The sequence below is a fragment of the Carcharhinus amblyrhynchos genome, chromosome 4, assembly GCF_965287045.1.
Source record: "Carcharhinus amblyrhynchos chromosome 4, sCarAmb.v2.hapA, whole genome shotgun sequence".
Classification (NCBI taxonomy): domain Eukaryota; kingdom Metazoa; phylum Chordata; class Chondrichthyes; order Carcharhiniformes; family Carcharhinidae; genus Carcharhinus; species Carcharhinus amblyrhynchos.
The window spans coordinates 133,660,367-133,684,964 of record NC_137327.1 but is presented as its reverse complement, the minus strand read 5'-3'; the positions used below and the strand labels follow the sequence as shown (position 1 = coordinate 133,684,964).

General features: G+C 44.8%; 1 protein-coding gene across 1 annotated transcript in view; it reads right to left on the bottom strand.

Annotated features, from left to right (window-relative positions):
• The window catches only part of LOC145342374 (cytokine receptor common subunit gamma-like), a 46,899-nt gene that overhangs the window by 1,332 nt on the left and 20,969 nt on the right, over positions 1-24,598 (bottom strand). The window contains exons 3-7 of the mRNA XM_080187906.1: positions 22,384-22,559; positions 15,985-16,127; positions 12,215-12,380; positions 9,536-9,623; positions 6,756-6,840 (exon numbers count right to left, since the gene is read on the bottom strand). Coding sequence (XP_080044032.1) covers positions 6,756-6,840; positions 9,536-9,623; positions 12,215-12,380; positions 15,985-16,127; positions 22,384-22,559 — 658 coding nt within the window. The remainder of the gene's footprint in view (positions 1-6,755; positions 6,841-9,535; positions 9,624-12,214; positions 12,381-15,984; positions 16,128-22,383; positions 22,560-24,598) is intronic.

The following is a 24,598-nucleotide window of genomic DNA, read 5'->3' as shown; positions in this document are numbered from 1 at the left end:
TTCTAGTTTACTACAGTAACTTAATTAACATGGCATTCTAACATCCCTCTTACACTCATTCAGAATATTGAAGCTCCACCTGTTTCCACGATGGTTTCTGCAGTTGGTGCTTATCTGCTTTGTTTTACTTTTATTGTAAGGTGTTTTCCCTTCTCTTCTCTGGTCCTGCATCCTAGAAAGCATCCATGCAAACCCGTTCCCTAGGCTTCTGTTTTGTTGTTCTCAAAACAGCTGTTAGAATGCGTATGATTTTCCCATTCATTTTTCCTTCGGGCAGCACGGTGGCACAGTGGTTAGCACTGCTGTCTCACAGTGCCAGGGACCCGGGTTCGATTCCCGACTTGGGCCACTGTCTGTGCGGAGCTTGTGCATTCTCCCTGTGTCAGCGTGGCTTTCCTCCGGGTGCCCCGGTTTCCTCCCACAGTTCAAAAGGTGTCCTAGCTAGGTGAATTGGCCATGCTAAATTCTCCATCAGTGCACCCGAACAGACGCCGTACTAGGGGATTTTCACAGTAACTTCACTACAGTGTTAATGTAAGCCTACTTGCGGCAAAATAAATAAACTTTAAGTGCTTACACTCCTCACAAATAGGGGGCGATCTTGAGCGTAAACTCACTTGCCACAAGAAAGGCGGCAGAGACTTAGGATTTGGCAAAACCCTGGAAGTCGTGATCTTGCCGACAAGATTGTGACTTCTGATTCTCGTCACTCGTTATCAGTAATGTAATCAGGTTTACACCAGGAATGGGCACGAACCTGAACTACATTCATTTTAATATGTTTATTATTAAAGACCAGATATTAACCCCCTGTCATATATTCAAACCTTACTAACGTAACGCCATGTTGGCACAGTTTACAACAGGTTCACCCAGACGTGAACCTGTCATGGGGGTGTAGAGATGATTAAAAGTTTATTTATTTGTTAGTGTCACAAGTAGGCTTACATTAAGAACATAAGAAATAGGAGCAGGAGTAGGCCATCTAGCCCTTCGAGCCTGCCCCGCCATTCAATAAGATCATGGCTGATCTGAAGTGGATCAGTTCCACTTTCCTGCTTTCTCCCCATAACCCTTAATTCCCTTGTCTATCAGAAACCTATCCACCCGTGACTTAAATTAACATTGACATTACATTAACACTGCAGTGGAGTTACTGTGAAAATCCCCTAGTCGCCATAGTCCAGCGCCTGTTCGGGTACACTGAGAGATAATTTAGCATGGCCAATGCGCCTAGCCAGCACGTCTTTCGGACAGTGGGAGGAAACCGGAGCACCCGGAGGAAACCCACACAGACATGGGAGAATGTTCCCACTCTGCACAGGCAGTGACCCAAGCCGGAATTGAACCTGGGTCCCTGGCGCTGTGAGGTAGCAGTGTTAACCATCACATTGGGTGGGGTGGGGGGATGGGGGGGGGGGTTGCTGGCTCCAATCGAAGGCCTGGGGAAAGTGCCGGCTCTGACCATTGGGTGGGGTATGAACGCTGCCTCTGCTCACAGTGGGGGGCTGGGGGGGGTGTGAAGGAGAAATCCATGAGTCCATGTGGTGGTTTGTTTGGGGGAGGTCATTGTTTGTTCTGAGTCCTTTAAACATGGCACCCCAATCTCGCTTTGCTGGTCGGGCTTTGCTGGTGTGTTGAGCCTCCGATCACCGCCCCCCCCCCACCCCCACCCCACCCCCACCCCACCCCACACACCCCCCCCACCCCCAACTTGACAGCGTGAAACACGCTTACCTATTTTTCGTGGCAGAGTGTTATCTTTCTAGCAACACCATCATGTTTTGGTTAGATTTCCACCGTAAGGTTGGTGAGATCGTCAGCCATGGGTGGATGTACACCGGTAACATTTACTATCTACCCCAGTAACTGCACAGATGGGCGCCATCTCAAAGCTGCCCAATTGAAATGGAGGCCTATCATGAAGTCATCAGTCTACCCCACATTTGCAAAGAGACTCTCTTCACAATCAGCACCTCATTAGAAATAAAACCAACGAAGGGTGATGTTCAGGGATTCGTGTAACACTTTTCTGCTGGAATCATAGAATACTTAAAGCACAGAAGGAGGCCATTTGACCCATTGTGTCCATTGCCCACTCACTGCAAGAGCCTTCGGCCTAATCCCGCTCCCACTTCTTTATCCCATAGCCCTGAAAATCTCTTTCTCCTCAGATTAATATCCAATTTCCCTTTGGAGGCCTCAGTTAAGTCTGCACACAGCACAGTCTGTGCACCTAAACCCTACTCACGAGCTGCACAGCGGAGATTTTGCCTCAAGCTGTCACAGCAAGTTAAATGAACGTTTGGACGTGTTAAGATAGTGGCTGGGCAAGGAAGGGAAAAGAATTGTGCATCACTTTGTAGAGCTGTGCTGTTTCTGTTGCTGGGAGGCAACAAATATTCACATCAATGCAACTCAGAACACCACACAAACCTGATGCAATTTCCTGAGGCTGTGGCAAAATGTTTGATAAACTGCACAAGATGAAGCAAAAATTCCTGACAGAGTCTCGGTCCAGCAAGAATCATAATTTTTTTTTTAACTGAACACAGCGTGGTCTTAGGGAGGCCAAATGCAGATTAGGTGACCGTTTGGCCAATAACCTTCTTGAAGCTTATTTTTTAGTGTCACAAGTAGGCTTACATTAACCCTGCAATGAAGTTACTGTGAAATTCCCCAAGTCGCCACACTCTGGTGCCTGTTCGGGTTACACTGAGGGAGAATTTAGCACGGCCATTGCACCCTAACCAGCACGTCTTTCGGACTGTGGGAGGAAACCGGAGCACCCGGAGGAGACCCACGCAGACACAAGGAGAACGTGCAGACTCCGCTCAGGCAGTGTCCCAAGGCAGGAATCGAAACCGGGTCCCTGGCACTGTCAGGCAGCAGTGCTAACCGCTGTGCCAGCTGTGCCGTCCCTCTGCTCTGCTCAGGTGTGACACTGCTTCCCCGTTGCTTTCCATTTCATTTACCTCCTCCCATACACTTCTCTGGCTTTGGGGTTCTATGCTGTTCTAATGTGGTGTTCTTTCGTATTAATAACTCCAGACTTCTCACTTTTTTTGGCAAGCAACATTGGCAATTTGGAATGGGTGTGCCAGTGTTTCTGGAATTGGAGGGAAGGGCAGAGTTAATGCTTGGGAATGTCCTTTGTGCTGCTCCTCTGTGTGAACCCATTTTATATCTTCTATCAAGTCTCTGGGCTACTAAAGCCCGCTTTGCTTTGCAAGTTTTGTTTTACTTTCTATCTACATTACTTTGAGCTGGATGTTCATTGTGTCTCACATATGCTTCTTATTTCTTTCCCTCACCATACGCCTTATTCTCTCATGCTAATGGCACTTCTCCCAGTTGGAAATCATAAATAACAAGCTTATTGGTAGTTTGGTTAATTAGCGCACTACCAGGTTTGGAACTGGTAAATGGAAAGTCAAAGTCAAACAGAGAGGTTTGAGCCCTGATATTTTCTGAATGCAATGAGGGCAGGTGATGGCGTAGTGGTATTATCGCCAGACGATTAATCGAGAAACTCAGCTAATGTTCTGGGAATCTGGGTTCGAATCACGCTGCGGCAGATGGTGGAATTTGAATTCAATAAGAAGTATCCGGAATTAAGTATCTACTGATGACTGTGAAACCATTGTCGATTTGTTGTAAAAACCTATCTGGCTCACTAATGCCCTTTAGGGAAAGAAATCTGCCATCCTTATCCGGTCTGGCCTGCACGTGACTCCAGAACCACAGCAACGTGGTTGGTTCTCAACTACCCTTGGGCAACTAGGGATGGGCAATAAACGGTGGCCCAGCCAGCGATGCCCACGTCCCACGAATGAATAAAAACACGATCACAGGCTGTAGTGTAGTGCATTAGGCCTCTGTGCCCCTAACCTGCCCCACAGGATAGTGGAGGCTGGATCATTTGAGCTTTTAAAGTGGACAAATATTGACTGAGGAGTAGAGCGTTATGGGGAAATGGTATAGAAAAGGAGTTGAGGCCGGTATAGATCAACCATGATGGCATTGAATGACAGAGCAAGCTTAAAGGGCCTGGTGGCTGAATCCTGCTTCTATTCCTCTGCCCTTGTGAAGGAGTGTGGGGGGGGCGGGCATCAGCCAAATATTCCTGCCCCCGGTCACTATATGGTGCCCACTGCTGGGAAGTGTTGGATGACACTAGCTTGATATGTACCCCTGAACACAAACTGTCTCGTGCTCATGGGTGCGGCAATTCTGTTGAGGCAACGGAAGGGTCTCTCTCTCTCTCTCTCTGTGGAACTAATCCCCAGGACAAAATCAACACCTTTAGAGCAAAAGTTTATTTTATTTCAGAAAAATTTAAAACACAAAACATCGAGTTACTTAAAGGTACAACCAGTTCATTTCTGGCAAAAAAAAGTGCTGCATAAAATTTTTTTTTTTTTAAAAAAAAGTCAATTTGACCACTAACTGCTAAGGATATTCAGAATTCAATTGACTCGAGGTGAGTTCAGATATTGTATCTTGAAGAATTGAAGCAGGTTCAGATATTTTTCCTTGAAGTCTCCTGCAGCAAATTGCACAATGCAACTTTAGAAGCAGAACAGTGGAGGTATAATATTCCTAAAATCAAACATCTCCTGGCTCATTGTGGGCAGCTGCACAGCCGATAATCATTGATCATGTAGCGTCACTTTAATTCACTTGTACTTACGAGAAAGTTTCATTCACACTAAACTATTTATGTAAAAAGGAATGCCGTTGAAATGTGCCTCCTGTTACTTTTCATTAGTATCGACATTTGTTTAACAGCAGTTCTGCTCTTAAAACATTCAGCGAAATCTTGCCGAAAATATGTGATGGTTCTGGCACGGAAACGGCATGTTTTTCTCCCCAGATCTTAACACACTCTGTCAAAAATAAGGCTGGCCGTGTTTCATACCAACAAGTGCGAGGTGGTGGTGGTGGTGAGGTTGTGGGGGGGCGGAGAACGACTCAATGCTCTGGCAGATCTCGGCTGCACTGAGACCCCCACCACTGATCGAAGCCGACACCACCCATCACTGATCACAGCCAGCACCCTCCCCCAAACCCCAAACATTGGACTCCTTCGCCCCCCCCCCCAACCCCTCACCCATACTTTCAATGTCGACATCCCTCCCCCACCGTCAGCACCCCCCCCCCGCTCCTACATCTGCTCCCCGTCCCACCACCACAAATAAATGGACCCCCTCCCATGATGAGGTTCCCACTGGGATCCATCCCTGACACTGCTCCCTTGTTCACCCCAGTCCAACGCCGGCAGCTCCACATCATCACTGCTCCCTTGCGCTGATTGGCACCGCCAGGTTGGGACTGCCAGTTTACATTGGTGCCAACCTGACAGTGCCGGCTTGTACCAGGGGGAAATAGCCAGGGGACATTACCAGGACACTGTCTGGCCGTGTCCCTCTCCCTCAGGGGGCTAAACTCACCTTTATGGCCCCGGAAAGACCCTCACGGCAGGTTAAACCACACTGACATGTTGTCACAACAGCACAGTTTGAATATACGCTGGGGGTCAATGTTTGCTGTGGGGGGGATGGGGGGCTGTTTAATAATATGTAAATATATTAAAATGAATGTAAATCGGGTTCAAGCCCGTAATAGTGTGAACCTGATTCTGTCCTGGTGTGTACTCGCTGGAGTTTAGAAGGACGAGGGGGGATCTTATAGAGACATATAAGATAAAGAAGGGGATGGATAGGGTAGAGGTAGAGAGATTCTTCCCGCTCAGAAAGGATAGCAGGATTAGAGGGCGCAGCCTCAAGATAAAGGGGGGGGAGGGGCGGTTTAGAACGGAGTTGAGGAGGAACTTCTTCACTCAAAGGGTGGTGAATCTCTGGAATTCTCTGCCCGTTGAAGTGGTGGAGGCTGCCTCGCTAAATATATTTAAGACACAGGTAGATAGGTTTTTGGTAGGCAAGGGGATTAAGGGTTATGGGGAGAAAGCGGGAAAGTGGAACTGATCCACTTCAGATCAGCCATGATCTTATTGAATGGCGGGGCAGGCTCGAAGGGCTAGATAGCCTACTCCTGCTCCTATTTCTTATGTTCTTATGTTCTGTCACCAGCATGGGGCGACGTAAAGTGGAGGTTGTGACCTCCCTGGTGAGACCTGTGATTTTAGGGGGTTTATCAAATCTCAAGCCCTAATCACCATTCCCACAGACAGCGAGCGCAGGCTCAAGATTGCCCCATTAAGTTGTTGACTATTTTTATTTAAATGGCCATTTGAGTTATTAAACTCTTGACCCCTTATCTAGGGCTAGGAGTTCTGTGTAGTGCTGAGGGGACGCTGAGCTATTGGAGATGACGCCTTTCAGATAAAACACAAAAGCAAAGCTCTATCTGGTCATTGTTGCATCGGGCTTTGTGGGAGTTCTCTATATGTCTACTAGCTTCTGTGTTTACGACAATGCAATAATGACTACACTTCAGAAAGGATTTCATTGGCCATAAAGTACATTGAGTGAAGTTTGATATAAATACAACTCCTTTCTTTCGAATCTTCCCATCAGCTACACCTTGTTTCTGCAGCTTCCATCTGTCTGACCACAACTTTGCCCACTATCCCCTCCCCATAGGATATAATCTATTTACCATTCCCCAGTTAAAGGTGTGATTAACACCTACCCACAGTTCTCTGTCAATATCTTCCACCCCTCTATTTGATACTCCCCATTGATTGAAAAAAGCCTATTGCAACAGGGGCTATTTCTCTTCCATTTCTTTACCTGAAAGTTGCCATTGTGATTGTTGAACAAAGGATCAAAACTTCTGCCTGGATTTGGAATCTTTGGGATAATTATCACCTTCAACCTGGCAAAAAAAAAATCAGCAGGTTAAACCTTGACTTAAACTATAAAACAGGGCAGGACTTGATGAATTCTATGTTCTGCATCCTATGAACGAAGCAATTTGTCAACAAGGACAGGGATTCAACAGTGGGAATTACAATGTCAACATACAGGGTTCCCCAATCAAGGTCAGACCGGAACCCAACTGCCTTGCTTGCCACGGAATTGGAGCGGGCAAGAGGCGGACAACGGAACTGTCCATTGACCTCAGGTGGGAATTTCTGCTCTCACTCGAGGAGGCCAAAAAATCCCACCCCTCATCTCCTTTAAACTCATAGAATCGTAGAATGCCTACTGTGCAGAAGGAGGCCATTTGGCCCATCATGCCTGCACTGACAACAATCCCCAACCCCACGACCCCACGTATTTACTCTGCTAATCCCCCTGACACTAAGGAGCAATTTGGCATGGCCAATCCACCTAACCCGCACACCTTTGGTGTGTGGGAGGAAACTGGAGCACCCGGAGCAAACCCACGCAGACATGGGGAAAATGTGCACACTCCGCACAGACAGTGATCCCAGGCTGGAATTGAACCCAGGTCCCTGGTGCTGTGAGGCCACAGTACTAACCACTGTGCTACTGTGCCACCTTGCAGTGGATTGTGCGAAGTGGAATATTTTATCTTACTGAGGGAGGGTGGCTGGTAACATGACTGCCAAGGTGCAGCATTTCCTGTGCTGAAAGACATAGTTTATTAAATGGCTTTGGTGCCAGTTGCAGACTTCCTCCAAGCCTTTGGCAGAAGGGCTTAAAGTCCTGGTGTTGCTGCAATCAATGAAATATGTAAAAGCTTTCCACAGCAAGGGCTGTTCATGATGGGCGATTTGCCACTGAATGGGAATTCATCAATCACGTAAATGGAGAACCTGTGGGCGTGCTGTACACAATCCTCTGACTTGTGTCTGCAAATAGCCTCCTCCTCCAGTTTATTTCTATTCAAGTTTGTAGAATGTTTACGACATTAATAGATGCCAATATTTTGAAATTGCTGCTGTTCATCTTTATTTCCTTTTGCAAATCAGCAAAGGTGCAATTCAATCCTGATTATGCAAAATAGGCTGCTAATTATATCTTAATTGTGTTGGATTGCATGCAGATTGTGGCCATTAACTGGGCATTCTTTTAAACCCTTTATAAGTAAGCACGGAATAAAACTGTGGTTGTTGGGTGATGCAATGTAGTCTCGTAAAGTGTAACTCTGTAAATGAAAATAATAGTGTGTAAATATTGGCTCCAGTTCTATCCTTCACAATTAGTGTCCTGGAATGGAATATGGTAACAGAGAATGGTTATAGAGATGGAAGGTTAAAACCTAACGGGGAAAGAATCAGATAGAAAACTGCAATCCTGATAGCCATTGTGAAAGATAGGAGAAAACAAGTGTGAATTGTTACAATAACCCTCCAATATTCTTGGAGTCTGAACCACATACCAGTGGAAGAATGAATTGGACATTGCCAATTGTATAAATTAAGGATAAGGATAAATAGTTGGAGGGCATTTATTATTTGTAAATATAAAGAGAATATATAAAGAGAAAGTTAACGGCACTGGTGTCAGAAGGGTGATTAAGACTTGTAAGGTTTCACTTTGTGAATAAATCTAAGCTGAGCAAAAATTGACTTATGGTCTCCACCTTCACCAAATGACATTTGAAGTTTAACTGACATGGATTACACACTCATCCAAGAGAAAACGGGACATGGTGTCAGCCTTGTTGCTTCCGACAAGAAGGAATATCAGAGGCAAAGTATTTTGTGGGAAGACTTGCACTATCTTCAATGAAAATCTACAAGAAAGCTTCTCAGGGTGGAATTTCCCCGTCCCACCCGCCACAGGAATCATTGTGGGTGGGAGGGGTAGGCCACGCTAAGGTCCATTGACCTTGGGCAGGATAGTCCGGTCTTGTGGCGAGCGCAGCCGCAATTAGTTGATTATATATTAATTGCACGAACTGGGCATTCACTTGTTTTCTTATGAAAAGGAAGAGATTGGAATTGTGATTGTTGGGTGAGGAGGTTCCTGTTTGTCATGTATATTCTGTAAATAAATACTTCTAAAAGTGTGCAAAGATTGGCCCCAGTTCTATCCATCATTACCTGTTGTTTTGGAGAATACTACCCCTGCCCCCACCACCATCTACCAGTTGTTCAACCACAAATGGTGCTACACTGGGGTGGCACGATGGCACAGTGGTGAGCACTGCTGCCTTACAGCAGGGACCTGGGGGTCACGGTCTGTGCGGAGTCTGCACGTTCTCCCTCCAGGTGCTCCGGTTTCCTCCCATAGTCTGAAAGACGTGCTGGTTAGGGTGTATTGGCCATGCTAAATTCTCCCTCAGTGTGCCCAAACAGGTGCCGGAGTGTGGCGAGTAGGTGATTTTCACAGTAACTTCTTTGCAGTGTTAATGTAAACTTCCTTGTGACACTAATAAATAAACAAATGTAGAGAATCACAACGCCAGACCTGAATTTAGCATCCTGTCTGTGCATTTGTGAAAGTGTTCTTCAATGCAACTGTAGCCTCAAGTTTGCGAATACTATTGTGTACAGTCCATGGCACATTGTGGAGGTAAGAGCAAACTCCAGTAGTAGAATGATGAAAAAGATGGTTTATAAATGATAACATTGTAGATTGGATTATTCGTAACTCACCGTTCATTTTTTATGAGAGCAAATACAAGTAAAATTAATCCCAATAGTAAAAGTGCAGAGATTATAGTAGGGATTCCCATTGAATTCTCTGTAAAAGAAAATAACAAATTTGGCTCAATTTTTGAAATTTTTAACATTTCGTTTTTAATTATCAACACTTTTCCCACTGATCCCATTCCTAACTACCCAATTTCTCCCGCTTTGTTGGTCACTAATCATGCACACTGATTGAGAGATACAGCCTGCAGAACCAATATAGTTTTGAAAGGTTTTCCTTTCCCTCCCCCTGTATCTGTCTTGTTCTTTGGCATTGCTATGTCACTTGTCATGTACTATTTCATTGAAGAAGCATTAAGGCATCTTCCAAATATCCCAATCAAATGTGGCAGCTTCAGACAGTGGGTTGTACTGATTTGAGAATTGAATTGTCATTGACTGGGAAGGAAAGATAGGAATAAATAGATAGAATTTGTATTTATTTATGATATTATACTTCAGAATTGAGAAAGCGGACACATACTCAAGTAACCATTTTTACCCAGTAGCTCTAAAGTATAAACATGGGCAGCAGTTGCTGATAACTTGGTTTCAGCATGTGTTAAACATACCTTGTCTGTGCCACATATAAAGTTCTCCTCACCCTTGGCAAAGATAAGATAAAGCTTTAAAGTCATTTTCAAAGGAACTTTAAAATCTTTTATGATGGTATTGTTGCTCCTGCTCTATTTAGAAGGGTCTTATCTGAGCAAACTAGAAAAGCAGACTATAAGGGTAGGATTTTCAGCCATGCTTCCCCACAAAACCAGAAAATCCCAGCTGAGGTCAATGGACCTTTGCATGGTCCACCCTCCACTCTGCCCACTATGGGTGGGTGGGACAGGAAAATTCTGGTATAAATATCAATTCTTCTGCATAAAGTTTAAAATCACTTCTATAGAAATAGAAACAGTTGGGGGTAAACAGGAAAGATATTCAGGGCATAATTTAGAAAATTATGACCATATATCTGCCTCACAGTGTGAATAATAAAATCATTTTAACAATTAAATAATAGAGAATACTAAGACACACCTAAGGGGAAGATTTAATCAAAGAGGAAACATCCACACTGTTGCTAAAGAATGATTTAATCTGGAAACTTGCTTCAGGTTTCTTTCAGAACATCAGAAATATTGTGGAAGGGTATTGGGAGAATCCCTCATTGGCTTTTCAGTTGTCGACAAGTTGGATGGTAAAGAAGACAGCTTTTGTATCCAACTGCCCCAACAACTGATTCACTTGGGAATTTAGGTGAAGATGTATGGGTTAGATTGATTGGCCATGCTAAATTGTCCCTAGTGTCAGAGGGAGTAGCAGGGTAAATGTGTGGGGTAACAGGAATAGGGCCTGGGTGGGATTGTGGTCGGTACAGACTTGATGGGTCGAATGACCTCATTCTGTACTGTAGGCATTCTATGATTCTATGAAATGTCACTTTGAATATTGATGGGTATTCTTAAATTGACGTTAGGTGCAGTATTGTATTTTGAAAGTTTTATTGGATTCTATATTAGAACTAAGTTTTTATATTTTATAGTCATTAAATTGCAATGAGCTTATCCAACTTAAAGTGTATTGCATGTTAAATAGTTCTGTAATAAACTTGCAAATAATTTGGTAAAGTATATAAAACCACCTCTCTCATATTTTCCGAAAGTAGGAAAATATGATTTTTGAAGAGAGACCTCCAGACCCTTATATAGGGTGACACAGTGGCAATAGGGAGGCACAGTGGTTAGCACTGCTGCCTCACAGTGTCAAGAATCCAGGTTCGATTCCTGGCTTGGATCACTGTCTGTGCAGAGTCTGCATGTTCTCCCCATGTCTGCGTGGGTTTCGTCCAGGTGCTCCGGTTTCCTCCCACAGTCTGTAATATGTTCTGGTTAGGTGCAATGTCCATGCTAAATTCTCCCTCAGTGTACCCGAATAGGCACAGGAGTGTGGCAACCGGGGGATTTTCACAGTAATTTCATTGCAGTGTTAATGTAATTTTCATTGCAGTGTTAGTGTAAGCCTACTTGTGATAAATAAATAAAATAAAGTAGATACAATTTGGCCAACAACTTATTTAATAAGCTATCTGGGAAAAGGTAACATCCCTTAATAGTTGCTTTCCTTGGGGAGACATGGTTTAAATTCTCAGATTCAGAGTAAGACTCTGTGTGAAATGACTGCATGAAGTTCAAGTGAGGGTGATTGTTGAGGGAGTGCTCCCATTCTTGGTTAGACTGGAGTTACAATCCACTTCAAGTGGCACCCCAGACATGTCCTTGAATAGATACATTTCACCTGATTCTTCAGTCCTGCAGGACCCAAGCTGGGTTTTTACCCTTGCCCAGTGGTGTGCTTCCCTGTGGCAGGCCTTCTGTCAAGTCTCCCCTGAATTAGGCAAAATTCTCACTAATTGTAACTGGGAAATAACTCACGTTGCCTTAGGTAATCAGCATCACACAACTGCTCTCAGGATGCATTGTGAGAGCTCCTTAACTGCTTACCCAGAGAACCAAAACAGAGATGGGATAATGTTGGACACATTCTCTGCCATGGTCATGCCCTGGCAGGCTTGACCCACATAAATCTTGTCAATAAGCTGGCGTCTAACGTCTCGGTTCGGCAGCGTAACAAAAACATTTTATTTACCTGCGCCTGCGCCTTTTTTCCCCCACTGGATAAGTGGGCTCCATTCACTCCACAAGTCAGTTGTTGCACAATACTGGTTAACCTTACTTCGCACTTGAAATGTATAGTTCTTCTCTGGATCTATACTTGCCAAAGTATATTTTGCTTGGGCATTGATTGAAAATACCTATATGAACAAAGCAGGAAGAAGTGGCAGGCAATAATATATGGTAATATTATAATCTCGTCACTGAGATAAACATTAGACTGGATTTTGCATGGCGCCATGTGCCCCCATGATAAAAATGTCAGTCGGGAACCCATCACGACAAAGCTCATTGTCACTCAGCTACCTAATTCTCAGAAGGGTATTCATTGACTTAGGGCAAGGCTCCTGCCCCAATCTCAGGAGAAAGTCCTGCCTTAGAAAGCCATCATACAATCTGATTGGCCAGCAACTCTGTAGGCCCAGCAGTGCCAAGTTAGAGCGGTGGCCACGACTGAGACCACAGGCAGTTCCCAAAGAAGAGGAACTGGAAGGCTGGACTGAAGGTCAGTCCAGGGGTTCACCGCAGTCTGGTTGGCAGGCCGCAGTGAGAAGCGGTGACGGAGTAGGGGGCTGAGGGAAGGGGGTATGACATAGAGGGGTGCTGCAGATGGGCACAGGGAACTTTTAGAGGAAGCCAGCTGTTGCCCGATACCAGCATGTGGGTATCCATCTGGTGTGGGCCTCTCTCTGCCACAAGTAAAGCAATGAAAGAGCTGAGATGAGGCACTTAAGTGGCCATTAATTGGGCCCAAGGATTACACCAAACCATTACAATGGAAGAAAGGGCTCGGTGAGTAGGCCTGAGGCAGGCCACATGCTACATTTTACGAGCCCCTTAAAAATCACTCCAGCACAGGGTATAAAATCCAGCCCAAAGTAACCTCCAGCTTTGGTTGATGATAGTGATTGATAAGGAACATATTTCAGATCAACATTTTCTGTCATCTTTAGTAAGCGATTGTTTATAGTGGAAGAGAGAGGGGAGAATTCAATTGCTCTGAGCTGGAAGGTCAAAAACAACCACAGAAGGAATCACCAATTTCAATCAGATTATTTCTACTTCCAAAGTGATAAGCACTGAGGCCAAAAATGGAAACATCTGCAATTATTAATGAACTATTGAATAGGCTAAAGTCTATCTTAGTTTATATTTTAATTTTAGTGTTGATGAATTCTCTTCCTAAACCTTTAAGTCATTTTGTCACTCTCTTTCCTCTTTTAAGATGCTCTTCATAATACGTCTATTTGTCTAAGCTTTTCAGAGATTCATAGAATCATAGAATCCCTACAGTGCAGAAGGAGGCCATTTGGCCCATTGAGTTTGCACCAACCACAATCCCACCCAGGTCCTATCCCTGTAATCAATCCCACATATCCCAAGGGCAACATGGTGCTAACAGTTAGCACTGCTGCCTCATAGTGCTAGGGGCCCAGGTTCAATTCCAGCCTTGGGTCACTGTGTGGAGTTTGCACATTCTCCCCGTGTCTGCATGGGTTTCCTCCATGTGCTCCTGTTTTCTCCCCCAGGGCTTCTTGTTGCCAAATTTGGTCAAACCTTGCCTCAACATCTAGGGCAGTCATTCTCACTGAACCTCTGGAATTTGGTTCTTTTTCCATGTTTGGACCAAGGCTGTAATGAGGTCAAGAGCTGAGAATGTCTCTCAAACAGAACCCAAGCTGAGCATCACTGAGCAGGTTGTTGCTGAATACTTACTGATGATTGAGTGGTAATTAGGCAGAATGGATTTGGCCTGCTTTTTGTGAACAGGATAATACCTGGTCAAATTTTTATGCTGGTAGGTAGACGCCAGTGTTGTAGCTATAGCTTTGTTTGTGATGCGGCAAGTTCTGGGGCATAAGTCTTCAGCATTATTGCTGGAATATTGTAGGGCCTATAGCTTTTGGACTATTCAGTGCCTATAGCTGTTAGTTGATACCATGTGGAATGAATTGATTTGGCTGAAGGCTGGCGCCTGTGATGCTGCAGACTTCCAGAGGAGTCCGAGATAGATCATCCACTTGGCACTTCTGGCCGAAGATGATTGCAAATGTTTCAGCCTTATGCACTGATATTCTGGCTCCCCGTCATTAAGGATGGGGATATCTACGCAGCCTCTTCCTCCACATGGGAGTTTAATTGTTCACAACCATTCGTGACTGGCTGTGGCAGAGCTGTGGAGCTTTGATATGATTCGTTGATCATAAAATCGCTTAGTTCTGCCTATCTCATGCTGCTTCCACTGTTTGGTATGCAAGTAGTCCGGTGTTATAGCTTCACCAGGTAGACACCTCAGGTACGCCTGATGCTGATCCTGTTTTTTTTTGGTACCTTTCATAACCTTACTTCTAATCAAAAAAGTCAATTAAAATTCAATTCTATTCATGGTCCCCACATGAGGGACAAACCAGCAACACAAGACAAGATATTGCTTCCCATCTTAGGCTTGATTAAACAAGTTCCAAGCTGACAGGATAAAGCATATTATGCCTACAGTGCAGAAGGAGACCATTCTGCCCATTGAATCTGCACCAACTTTCTAACAGCACATCCCACCCAAACCACATCCCCGAAGTCCCACACATTTACCCTCTTAATCTCCCAACCTACGCATCTTGGGATACTGAGGGGCAATTTAGCATTACCAGTGCACCTAACCATCTTTGGAGTGTGGGAGGAAACCGGAGAACCTGGAGGAAACCCATACAGATATGGGGAGAACTTGCAAACTGCATACAGACAGTGACCCAAGGCTGGAATTGAACTTGGGTCCCTGGTGCTGTGAGCCAGCAGTGCTAACCACTGTGCCAACATGCCACCCTTATGTGAAGTTTAGCAGTTGATTTTCTGTGAGCCAATTATGATAGGTATCAAACCTGAGATTTATCAACACGTACCCTACCTTCCTCCAAGTAACATCCCCAAACCATTTCCATTATAACCCTTGGAGTTATATCATCAACTCATAAACATTTGCCTCAATCTGGTAAAAAGGCCTAAAAAGAGCAGCTTACATAAGAACATAAGAACATAAGAAATAGGAGCAGGAGTAGGCCATCTAGCCCTTCGAGCCTGCCCCGCCATTCAGTAAGATCATGGCTGATCTGAAGTGGATCAGTTCCACTTTCCCGCTTTCTCCCCATAACCCTTAATTCCCCTGTCTATCAAAAACCTATCTACCCGTGACTTAAATATATTCAGCAAGGTAGCCTCCACCACTTCAATGGGCAGAGAATTCCAGAAATTCACCACCCTTTGAGTGAAGAAGTTCCTCCTCAACTCCAGTCTAAACCGCCCCCCCTTTATCTTGAGGCTGTGCCCCCTAGTCCTACTGTCCTTTCTGAGCGGGAAGAGTCTCTCCACCTCTATCCCATCCATCCCATTCATCATCTTATATGTCTCAATGAGATCTCCCCTCATTCTTCTAAACTCTAACGAGTACAAGCCTAGTTTATTCAGCCTCTCCTCATAGCTCAACCCCCTCAATTCCAGCATCAGCCTAGTAAACCTCCTCTGCACTCCCTCCAAGGCCAATATATCCTTCCGCAAGTGCGGCGACCAAAACTGCACACAGTACTCCAGCTTGATCCAAGTCAGAAAGCAAAGGATAGATCTTCATCCTAGTTCTCAGTGACAACGTGATAACGTGCTACATCACTCCGTTTCTAAATGTTAGTTCCTATATTCTTTTTTTTCAGATTAAGAAAAAAAATTGTCAGCCTTGTCGTCATTGTAACACTGTACCTGCCAATCTTTATCCTTATTACTCCGATGCCTGACTTCATACATTCGACATTTCAGTAAGTTCTTCGATACGTTCCAGCTCAAAGTGAGCCCGTTATTGTCGGATATATTCAGTGACAGGTCTTCAGGAGGATTGAGTTTCACTGAAAGATATGAATTGAGTTTTTGTGCGGTTACTATAAATGGATCATTTCAAGCACGTCAGAGAGTGACAGTTTCAGAAAACAAAATGAAGCGCCACGGAATTGGAGCAAGTAAACTGCCCCGAGATTCAAGAGTGACCGTAATTTCTGGAAAAAATTAAGATGCAAGTTCAATGCAAAAATGTGATATTGTAGTCGCCCTTACACCTGTCTCACAATTCACAACTCTGCTGAATGACAAATTTATCCAATCTCCTTTAAAAATGCAATACTCACTGAAACTGTCAAGAAAGCTATTCCAGGTGTCAGTGACCCAGGCATAGAGGCCACAGAGTTTGGTGTTGTAGAATGCCATTGAAGCCAGTGCCCTCAGAATGGTGGCATCAGTATTTGTGCCCGTTTCTGGCTCCAGCAGGGAGCCCCATGTTGGAAGGGCATTAGCACAGACTGGCCATGCATGCTTCATGATTGGCAATGGGCAGAACTTGACCAGGCGGCACGGTGCCACAGTGGTTAGCACTGCTGCCTCACTGGGACTGGGGTCGGATTTCCAGCTTGGGTCACTGCCTGTGTGGAGTTTGCACGTTCCCCATGTGTCTGCATGAGTTTCCTCCGAGTGCTCCAGTTTCCTCCCACTGTCTAAAAGACTGATTAAGTGCGTTCGCCATGCTAAGTTCGCCCTCCGTGTAATTCGAAAGTGTGGCGGCTAGTGGATTTTTCACAGTAACTTCATTGCAGTGTTAATGTAAGCCTACTTGTGACATAAACTTTAAACTGAAGTCAAACAGGCCAATAGGGAGCACATGCTGCAAACTTGGACTGCACACTGTGAATGCGCTGTGCTAACCATTCATCCCTAACATGTGTTCGGGTGCACCAAGGACTCCGCCAGTGCTATTTAAAGAGCCAGTGAGTGAGGGTTGTATGAGGACCATGAGTAAAATTGAAGTCATTGGGAATAAGGTGGAAAAACCCCCACTAGCTGAATCCCCACAAAGGAAGATGGTTGTGGTTGGAGTCCAATTATCTCATCCCCAAGACATCGCTGAGGGAGTTCCTCAGGCACAACAATCCTCGACACAAACATATTCAGTTGCTTCATTAATGGCCATTTATCCATCATAAGGTCAGAAGTTGGGATATTTGCTGATGATTACACAGTGTTGAGTTTCATTCACAACTCCTCAGATAATAAAACAGTCTGTGCCCGCATGCAGCAAGACCTGAACGACATTCCGGCCTGGGCTAATAAGTAGCAAGTTACATTTCTGTCACAAGTTACAGGCAATGATCAACTCCAACATGAGAAAATCTAGCCACTTCCCCTTTGACATTCAATGACATTGCAATCACTGAACCCCTCTCAACATTCTAGAGGGATGTGAAGAGGGGTTGGGTAATTACTGACCAGAAACTTAGAATTATAGAATCCCTACATTGCTGAAAGAGGCCTTTCGGCCCAACATGTCCGCACTGACCACAATCCCTCCCAACCCTATCCCTGTAACCCCATGTATTTACCCTAGCTAGTCCCCCTGACACGAAGTGGCAATTTAGCATGGCCAATCAACCTGACCCCACACATCTTTGGACTTAACTGGACCAACCACGTAACTGCAGTGGCCCCAATAGCAATTGAAAAGCTGGGAAATCTGCAGCCAGTTAATCATCCACAAAGCCTCACCACCATCTACAATCAAGGCACACAGGTCTGGAGTATGATGGAATACTCTCCATTTAACTGGACAAGAGCGTCTCCAACAGTATTCCAAGATGCTCAACTCCATTCAGGGCAAACTAACATATTTGATTGGCATCCCGTGCTCCACCTAAACATACACTGTCTCCAACGCTGACACAACGGTCAAACTTTTCCAGCTCCTCCTGCTGGAGCAGGATTTCCCATTCCTGGTGAAGTCAGTGGCCATTTGAATGGCTCGCTGCGTCTGCTGAAGGAAAACCTGTTATGGCGGGGCTGGAAAATCCTGTGTGTATACCATCCAGAAGGCATCGTGCCAAGGTTTTTTCAACAGCCTCTTCTGAACCCACAGCCTCTACCACCGAGATAAACAAGGGAAGCAGGTGAATAGGAATATCTTTGCCCACAGTTTCCCATCCGTGTCATGAACCGTCCTGATTTGGACATATTTTGCTGTTCCTTTCTCAACACTGGCACAAAATGCTGGAACTCACAACCTAACAGCACAATGGCAGGACCTTCACCATCCAGGGATTGCAGAAGGCAGCCACCACCACCTTCTCCCAACCAGTTAGGGATTGGCAGTCAATGCTGGTGATACCTGCAATGCCACACAGCCCAAGTATGAATACATTTTAAAACACAAAACCATTAACCATTTACCGGATCGCTGAATGGATTGGAAGACAAAACTCCATGGAGGAAGTAATGACACTGAGTTAAAGACTACTTCCAGAAAGAATTATGAATTTTTTTAAAAGGTTTGTATGTCTTGTTTAAATTTAGAAGAAATGTCCCTATTTACACCTGGGATCCACTGGAGCACCTGAAAAAATTAGGACTAAACTGAATTAGCCCCACAATGAATACAAGCATCGACAATCAGTCAAGTGAACCTTCTCTGAACTATTTCAATGCAAATATTTCCTTTCTTAAATAGGGAGAGCAAATTTACACACAGTATGTGGCCTCATCAATATCCTGTGCAAATGTAACAAAAATTCCCCACTTTTATATTCCATTCCCTTTACAATAAATGACAAGATTTCATGTGACTTCCGAATCACATGCTTCTCCTGCACACTAACCCTTTGTGGTTCATGTACCTGGACTTCCAGATCCCTCTGCATTCTTGCCATTTAAATAATAAGCTTTTTAAAAATTCTTTCCGCCAAAGTTTGGACAGGAAGTTTAGAGGGGAAGTGAGGAAAAACCTTTTTACCCAAGGTGGTGACCAGCTAGACTGCACTGCCCAGGACGATGGTGGAGGTGGCTTGCTCACATCGTTTAAAAAGTACGTGGATGAGCTCTTGGCACACTCCAGGGCTAGGGGCAAAGTGCTGGCAGATGGGGTTAGGTGAGAGTTGAGGTGTTTCTAATGTGTCGATGCAGACTTGATAGGCCGAAAGGCTTCTTCTGCACTGTCTGATTCTATGAAAGTGAGCACGTTCACATTTTCCTGCATTATGCTCCATCGGCCATATTTTTGCCACTCACGTAACCTATCAATATCCCTTTTCATACAAACATAGAAGATAGGAGCAGGAGAAGGCTACTTGGTGTCTGCTCTGCCATTCATCACGATCATGGCTAATCATCCAACCCAATAGCCTAATCCTGCTTTCTCCCCATAACCTTTGACCCCATTTGCTTCACGTGCCGTATCTAACCACCTTGAATGCTCTTGAATACGAGAATATTTCAGACTTCTCTTCACAATTTATTTTCCTATCTATCTTTGTGTTATCAGCAAGTTTAACAACGATGCATTTGATCCCTTCAACCCTTTCAGTGACACTCAGTTCCGTGAGATTTTATTTTTGTGTGGTAATCATTGATGCGGCATTTTATCGGATGCGTTTTAGAAATTCAAGTCCATCACATCTACAGGTTCCCCTTTACTCCTATCATTTTCTCAAAAAACCGTAATAAATTAGTCAAACGTATTTTCTCTTTCACAAGGCCATATTAGCTCTGCCTGATTACATTGAGAATTTCTAAGTGCCCTGCTAAAACCTCCCTAAAAATAGATTCCAGCATTTCCCCTGTGTTAGACTTTAGGCTAACTGGCCTATAGGTTCCTGCTTTCTGTCTCCCTCCTTTCTTAAATAGGAGGATTACCATCACTCTTTTCTAAATTGTTGGGGCCTTCCCAGTATCTAGGGAAGTTTAAGGGCAGCAGGTCTTTGGATGATCTCAGGTTTCTGGTGGGTTGAGAGTAGGAAAAGAAAGATTTGCATTTATACAGCAGCACAGTGATGCAGTGGTTAGCACTACTGCCTCACAGCGCCAGGACCCAGGTTCAATTCCCAGCTTGGGTCACTGTATGTGTGGAGTTTGCACATTCTCCCTGTGTCTGCATGGGTTTTCTCTGGGTGCTCCGGTTTCCTTCCACAGTCCAAAAGACGTGCTGGTTAGGTGCATTGTCCACGTGAAATTCTCCCTCAGTGTATCCGAACAGGCGCCGGAGTGTGGCAGCTAGGGGATTTTCACAGTAATTTCATTGCAGTGTTAATGTAAGCCTATTTGTGACATTAATAAATAAACTTTAGCACTCTTCATGACCGCCCGCTGTCTCAAATTGTTTTACTGTGAACCTTTAGAAGTGTTGCAGGGAACAGAGTTGCCAACTTGTACAGACCAAACTCCCATAAACAGTAATGTGATAAGGACCAGATTATCTTTTTTCTATTATGTTAATTGATGTGTAGTTATTGGCCAGGACATCATGGCTTGCTCCCCTGGCCTTCTTAGCCATGGGATCTTTTACATCCACCCATGTAGGCAGATGGGGTTTCAGTCTAACGTCTCATCCAAATGGGTGAGATTTTCTGCCCCCGATTAGTTTTGCAGAGATGGCCCACCATTTGCAGGTGCCGGGATCTTCCAGTCCCGCTGCTGTCAACGGAGCTTCCTATTGTTCGCACACCCACTGCCAGGTGGTGGGGGGTGGGGGGTGGGGGGGGGGGGGTCACTGTTGGTGGGGACTGGAAGGTCCCACCAGTGGAGACAGCTGGAAAATCCTGCCCAACATCTTGCAGCTCTCCCTCTGTAAGGCACAAGGAAACCAGTCTTGAATTTTTTGTACTCAAACCCTGTAGTGGGTCTCGACCCCAGGATCTTGTGACTCAAATGCAAGAATGCAACCAACTAAGCCACGGCAGATACTTGGAGTCCTGTCCATGGTAGTTTCAAGTCTTGAGGTAACAAAGGCAGCATTGTGCTAAGCTAGGGGTTGAATCCAGCAAGCTTTCAGATATTACAGATATGCGGCAATCTAAGTGATGTTGCATTTTTTGATCTATTGTTTCATAGGAACTGCTGGTTGGGGCCAGCATTTATTGCCCTCGAGATGGTCAGAAACTTATCTTGGAGTCAAATGTCACACCATCTGTGTAAACAGTCTGATTCAGACAGACAGTTGTCAAGGAAAGGGAAGGAGTCTAGTGAATGAAGTTTATGGCACGGATCAATGACAATGATTTTGATTCTCTCCATATTTAGTTGGAGGACATTTTTGCTTGTCTAGTATTGGATATCAGGACAACAATCAGATATTCAGGGATATTTGAAGGTTCACGAGAGATGCTCGTGAGGTAGAGCTGGAAGATGTCAGTGTGCATGTAGAAGTTGATGCTATGCTTTCAAAAGAGGAATAGCATGTAGTTGAGAAATAGAAGTGTCACAAGGTTAGATCTTTGAGACAGGCCAGGAGTAAAGATGCGGGAGTAGGAAAAAAATCAATTGATTCTCTGGAGAGATAAGAATGGAACCAGTTGCATGCAGGTGGATGTTGAGTAAGAGGCTTTGGAGTAGGATGATGTGATCAAGTGTGTCAAAGATTGCACAGGTTAGGAAGGATGAGAGAAATTACCTTTGCCACAGTAATATGGGATGCTAATTGTAACTTTGATAAGAGCTCGAGTCAACAATGCTGAGGATCATTCTTGAAAAGGCATCATCATTAGCAAAGGGGAAATGATGGCCTAGTGGTTTATAGACTATTAATCCACTCAGCTAATGTTCTGGGAATCTGGGCTTGAATCTTTCCACAACAGATGGTGGAATTTGAATTCAATAAAAGAAAATATCCCGAGTTTACTGATGACCGTGAAACCATTGTCGATTATCGGAAAAACCCATCTGGTTCCTGTAGGGAAGGAAATCTGCCATCCTTACCCAGCCTTGCCTACATGTGACTCCAGAGCCACGGCAATGTGGCTGAATCTCAAATGCTCTCTGAAATGGCCTAGCAAGCCTATCAGTCATAACAATTGCTCACCACCACCTTCTCAAGGGCAACGACAGACGGGTAATAAATGCAACCAGTGACACCCATGTCCCACAGATGAATAACAAAAAAAGAGACCTTGCACTCCTAACCTTAATCAACTAAAATATTCATCAATCACCAGTCCCTAATTCCTCCCTGCCTCTTCTCCCCCATGTTAATATCATTGCCAAAGCTGAATTGTTGAAAAGAAAAAATTCATTCTTCAGTTTACACTAGTATGACTGGCTGTGTCTTGTGAATGATTCTCCTGTCTTTTTTTTTACCTTGGTCCTGCAGCTGGAATGTTTGAATCGGTGATGACACATTTCCTGTGGATCCATTTCGGTAGACGGAAAATTCTTGAAATTGGATAATTTCACTTCTCGAGAAATTGCAACCGATGTTGTAGCCGTTCTGTTGGATGTAATTTCCACATTCCTTTACTGGAGTTTTGTAATACCTGCGGGATGAGAAATGATTGTTGTTTCATTCATAGTACTGGTTTTATCTGCTGAAATTCAAAATCAGCTGGAAAGCTGAATACGTCTGGAAATCATTGCTTGCTCAAGAATTATTTAAAGAGAAAAAAAGGATTGAGGTCGCGCCTTTCATAGCCCCAGGAAATATTCAGCGATGTACTTCTGAAGTGTAGTTGCTGTCTGCAATGCGGGAAATGTGGTAGCCAGTTTGCATTCAGAGATCCCTCACAAATCCAATATTGCAACCATAATTTTACACTGGTGGGATTTTCGCCGGGGTGGGGGAAGGGACGCAGGCAACACCTCGAATGGGTAGCCCACCCTTGCCCCAACCAAGGCTTTTAAATGGCCTATAATTATTGACCACAAGAGTCTTTTCCTTTCGGTCAATTATCAGGTCAACAGGAGAATTGAACTTCGAAGGGCAAGGCTGAGAAGGGATTGAGTTCGTCTGCAAGTGGGAAGGGAGTGGGAAGAGACCTTGGTTAGGAGCCCCTTCCTGAAGTCAGGCACCCTGCCGCCACCATCCTCCCCCAACCCCCCCCCCCCCCCCCCCCCCCCCCCCCATTTAGATTCTAGAGGCCTCTGGAAAACCCATCCCCCTGTCTCTCCCCTCATCACTCCTTCGCACTACCTCTACATCTTCCGTACCCGCCTCATTCCGGGACCCCTTGAGTTCTCTGGTTGTCAAGATAGAGGGGTTTCAGAGGAAGCTAAGACTCCGGTAGGAAAAATGGACTGGCAGAGACTGCAAACAATGTGGGGTTGTTTCATCTCAAATGAGAAGTTCTAAGCTCGAGTCCCCTGTGATCTTCCTGTCATGATGCCTCCAGCCTAATACGCACATTGACTCTGTGATGATTGATACTGGGTGGGATTTTACAGCCTCGCTCGTCCCAGAATCGCAAAATACAGACGTCCACCCCCTCGCCCTGTGGCGGACGGGGTGGTAACATTCCAGCCATTGTAATCCTTCCTCAGATGCACCATGTTCAAAAGGTTGCTGGAATCCCTTAACATCTGAAGGGGAAGCTGTACATGGACTGATACACCCATGTCGCGCCCTCTCTCGGAACTAGGCACCAGATACAAGTGCATGGGTGGGCACTAGACTGTTAGCTCCATAGGTAATGCACTGTGAGGTTGCACAGCACGCTCACATGAGGATCAGAGAGTGCACTGAACGTTGGCAGGGGAGACCAGGACTGAGTCGAAGGCAGATAACAAGCGTTTGCGTTCACCCGTCAGGTAGCAGATGTTGGATATCCAGCAGGATTCCTGGGAAAATCTGATGGATATTTGCCCCCTCCCAACCCACTTCCTCAGCCCCCCAAAACTGGGGAGTCTGAATGAGAGAACATGGTCTCAGGATAAGATGTCGATCACTTAGGACTGAAAAGAGGAGAATATTCTTCATTCAGGGCCTTTGGAATTCTCTGCCCAGGCGGGTTAGGCATGTTCAAGACTGCGATGTAGAGATAGAAAGACCTCAGGGCATCAAGGAATAAGGCGTATGGAACACAGTAGGAAAATGCAATTGATGTCACCATTCAACCAATGATCATATTGGGTGACAGAACAAGTTAGACGAGCTGAATGGTCTATTCTTTTCTTACATGTTATGTTTTTTTGGATGATCTTATTGTGGGGTTTGTTATTATTTATTAAAATAGAGAGTTGGTGGTGTAGTGGTAATGTCACTGAACAAGAAATCCAGAGGCCCAGGTTAATGCTTTGGGGACATGAGTTCAAATCCCACTACAGCAGTTGGTGGAATTTAAATTCAATGAATCGATCTGGCATTGAAAGTTAGTCTCAGTAATCGTGACACCATCATTGTTGTAAAAATACATCCACTTCACTAATATCCTTGAGGGAAGGAAATCTACTGTCCTTACTTGGTCTGGCTCTCTTGTGATTCCAGATGCATAACACGTGGCTGAGTCTCAACAGCCCTCTGGAATGGCCAAGCAAGGCACTCAACTCATGGGCTAGGAGGGAAGGGCAGCAAAATGTGTGG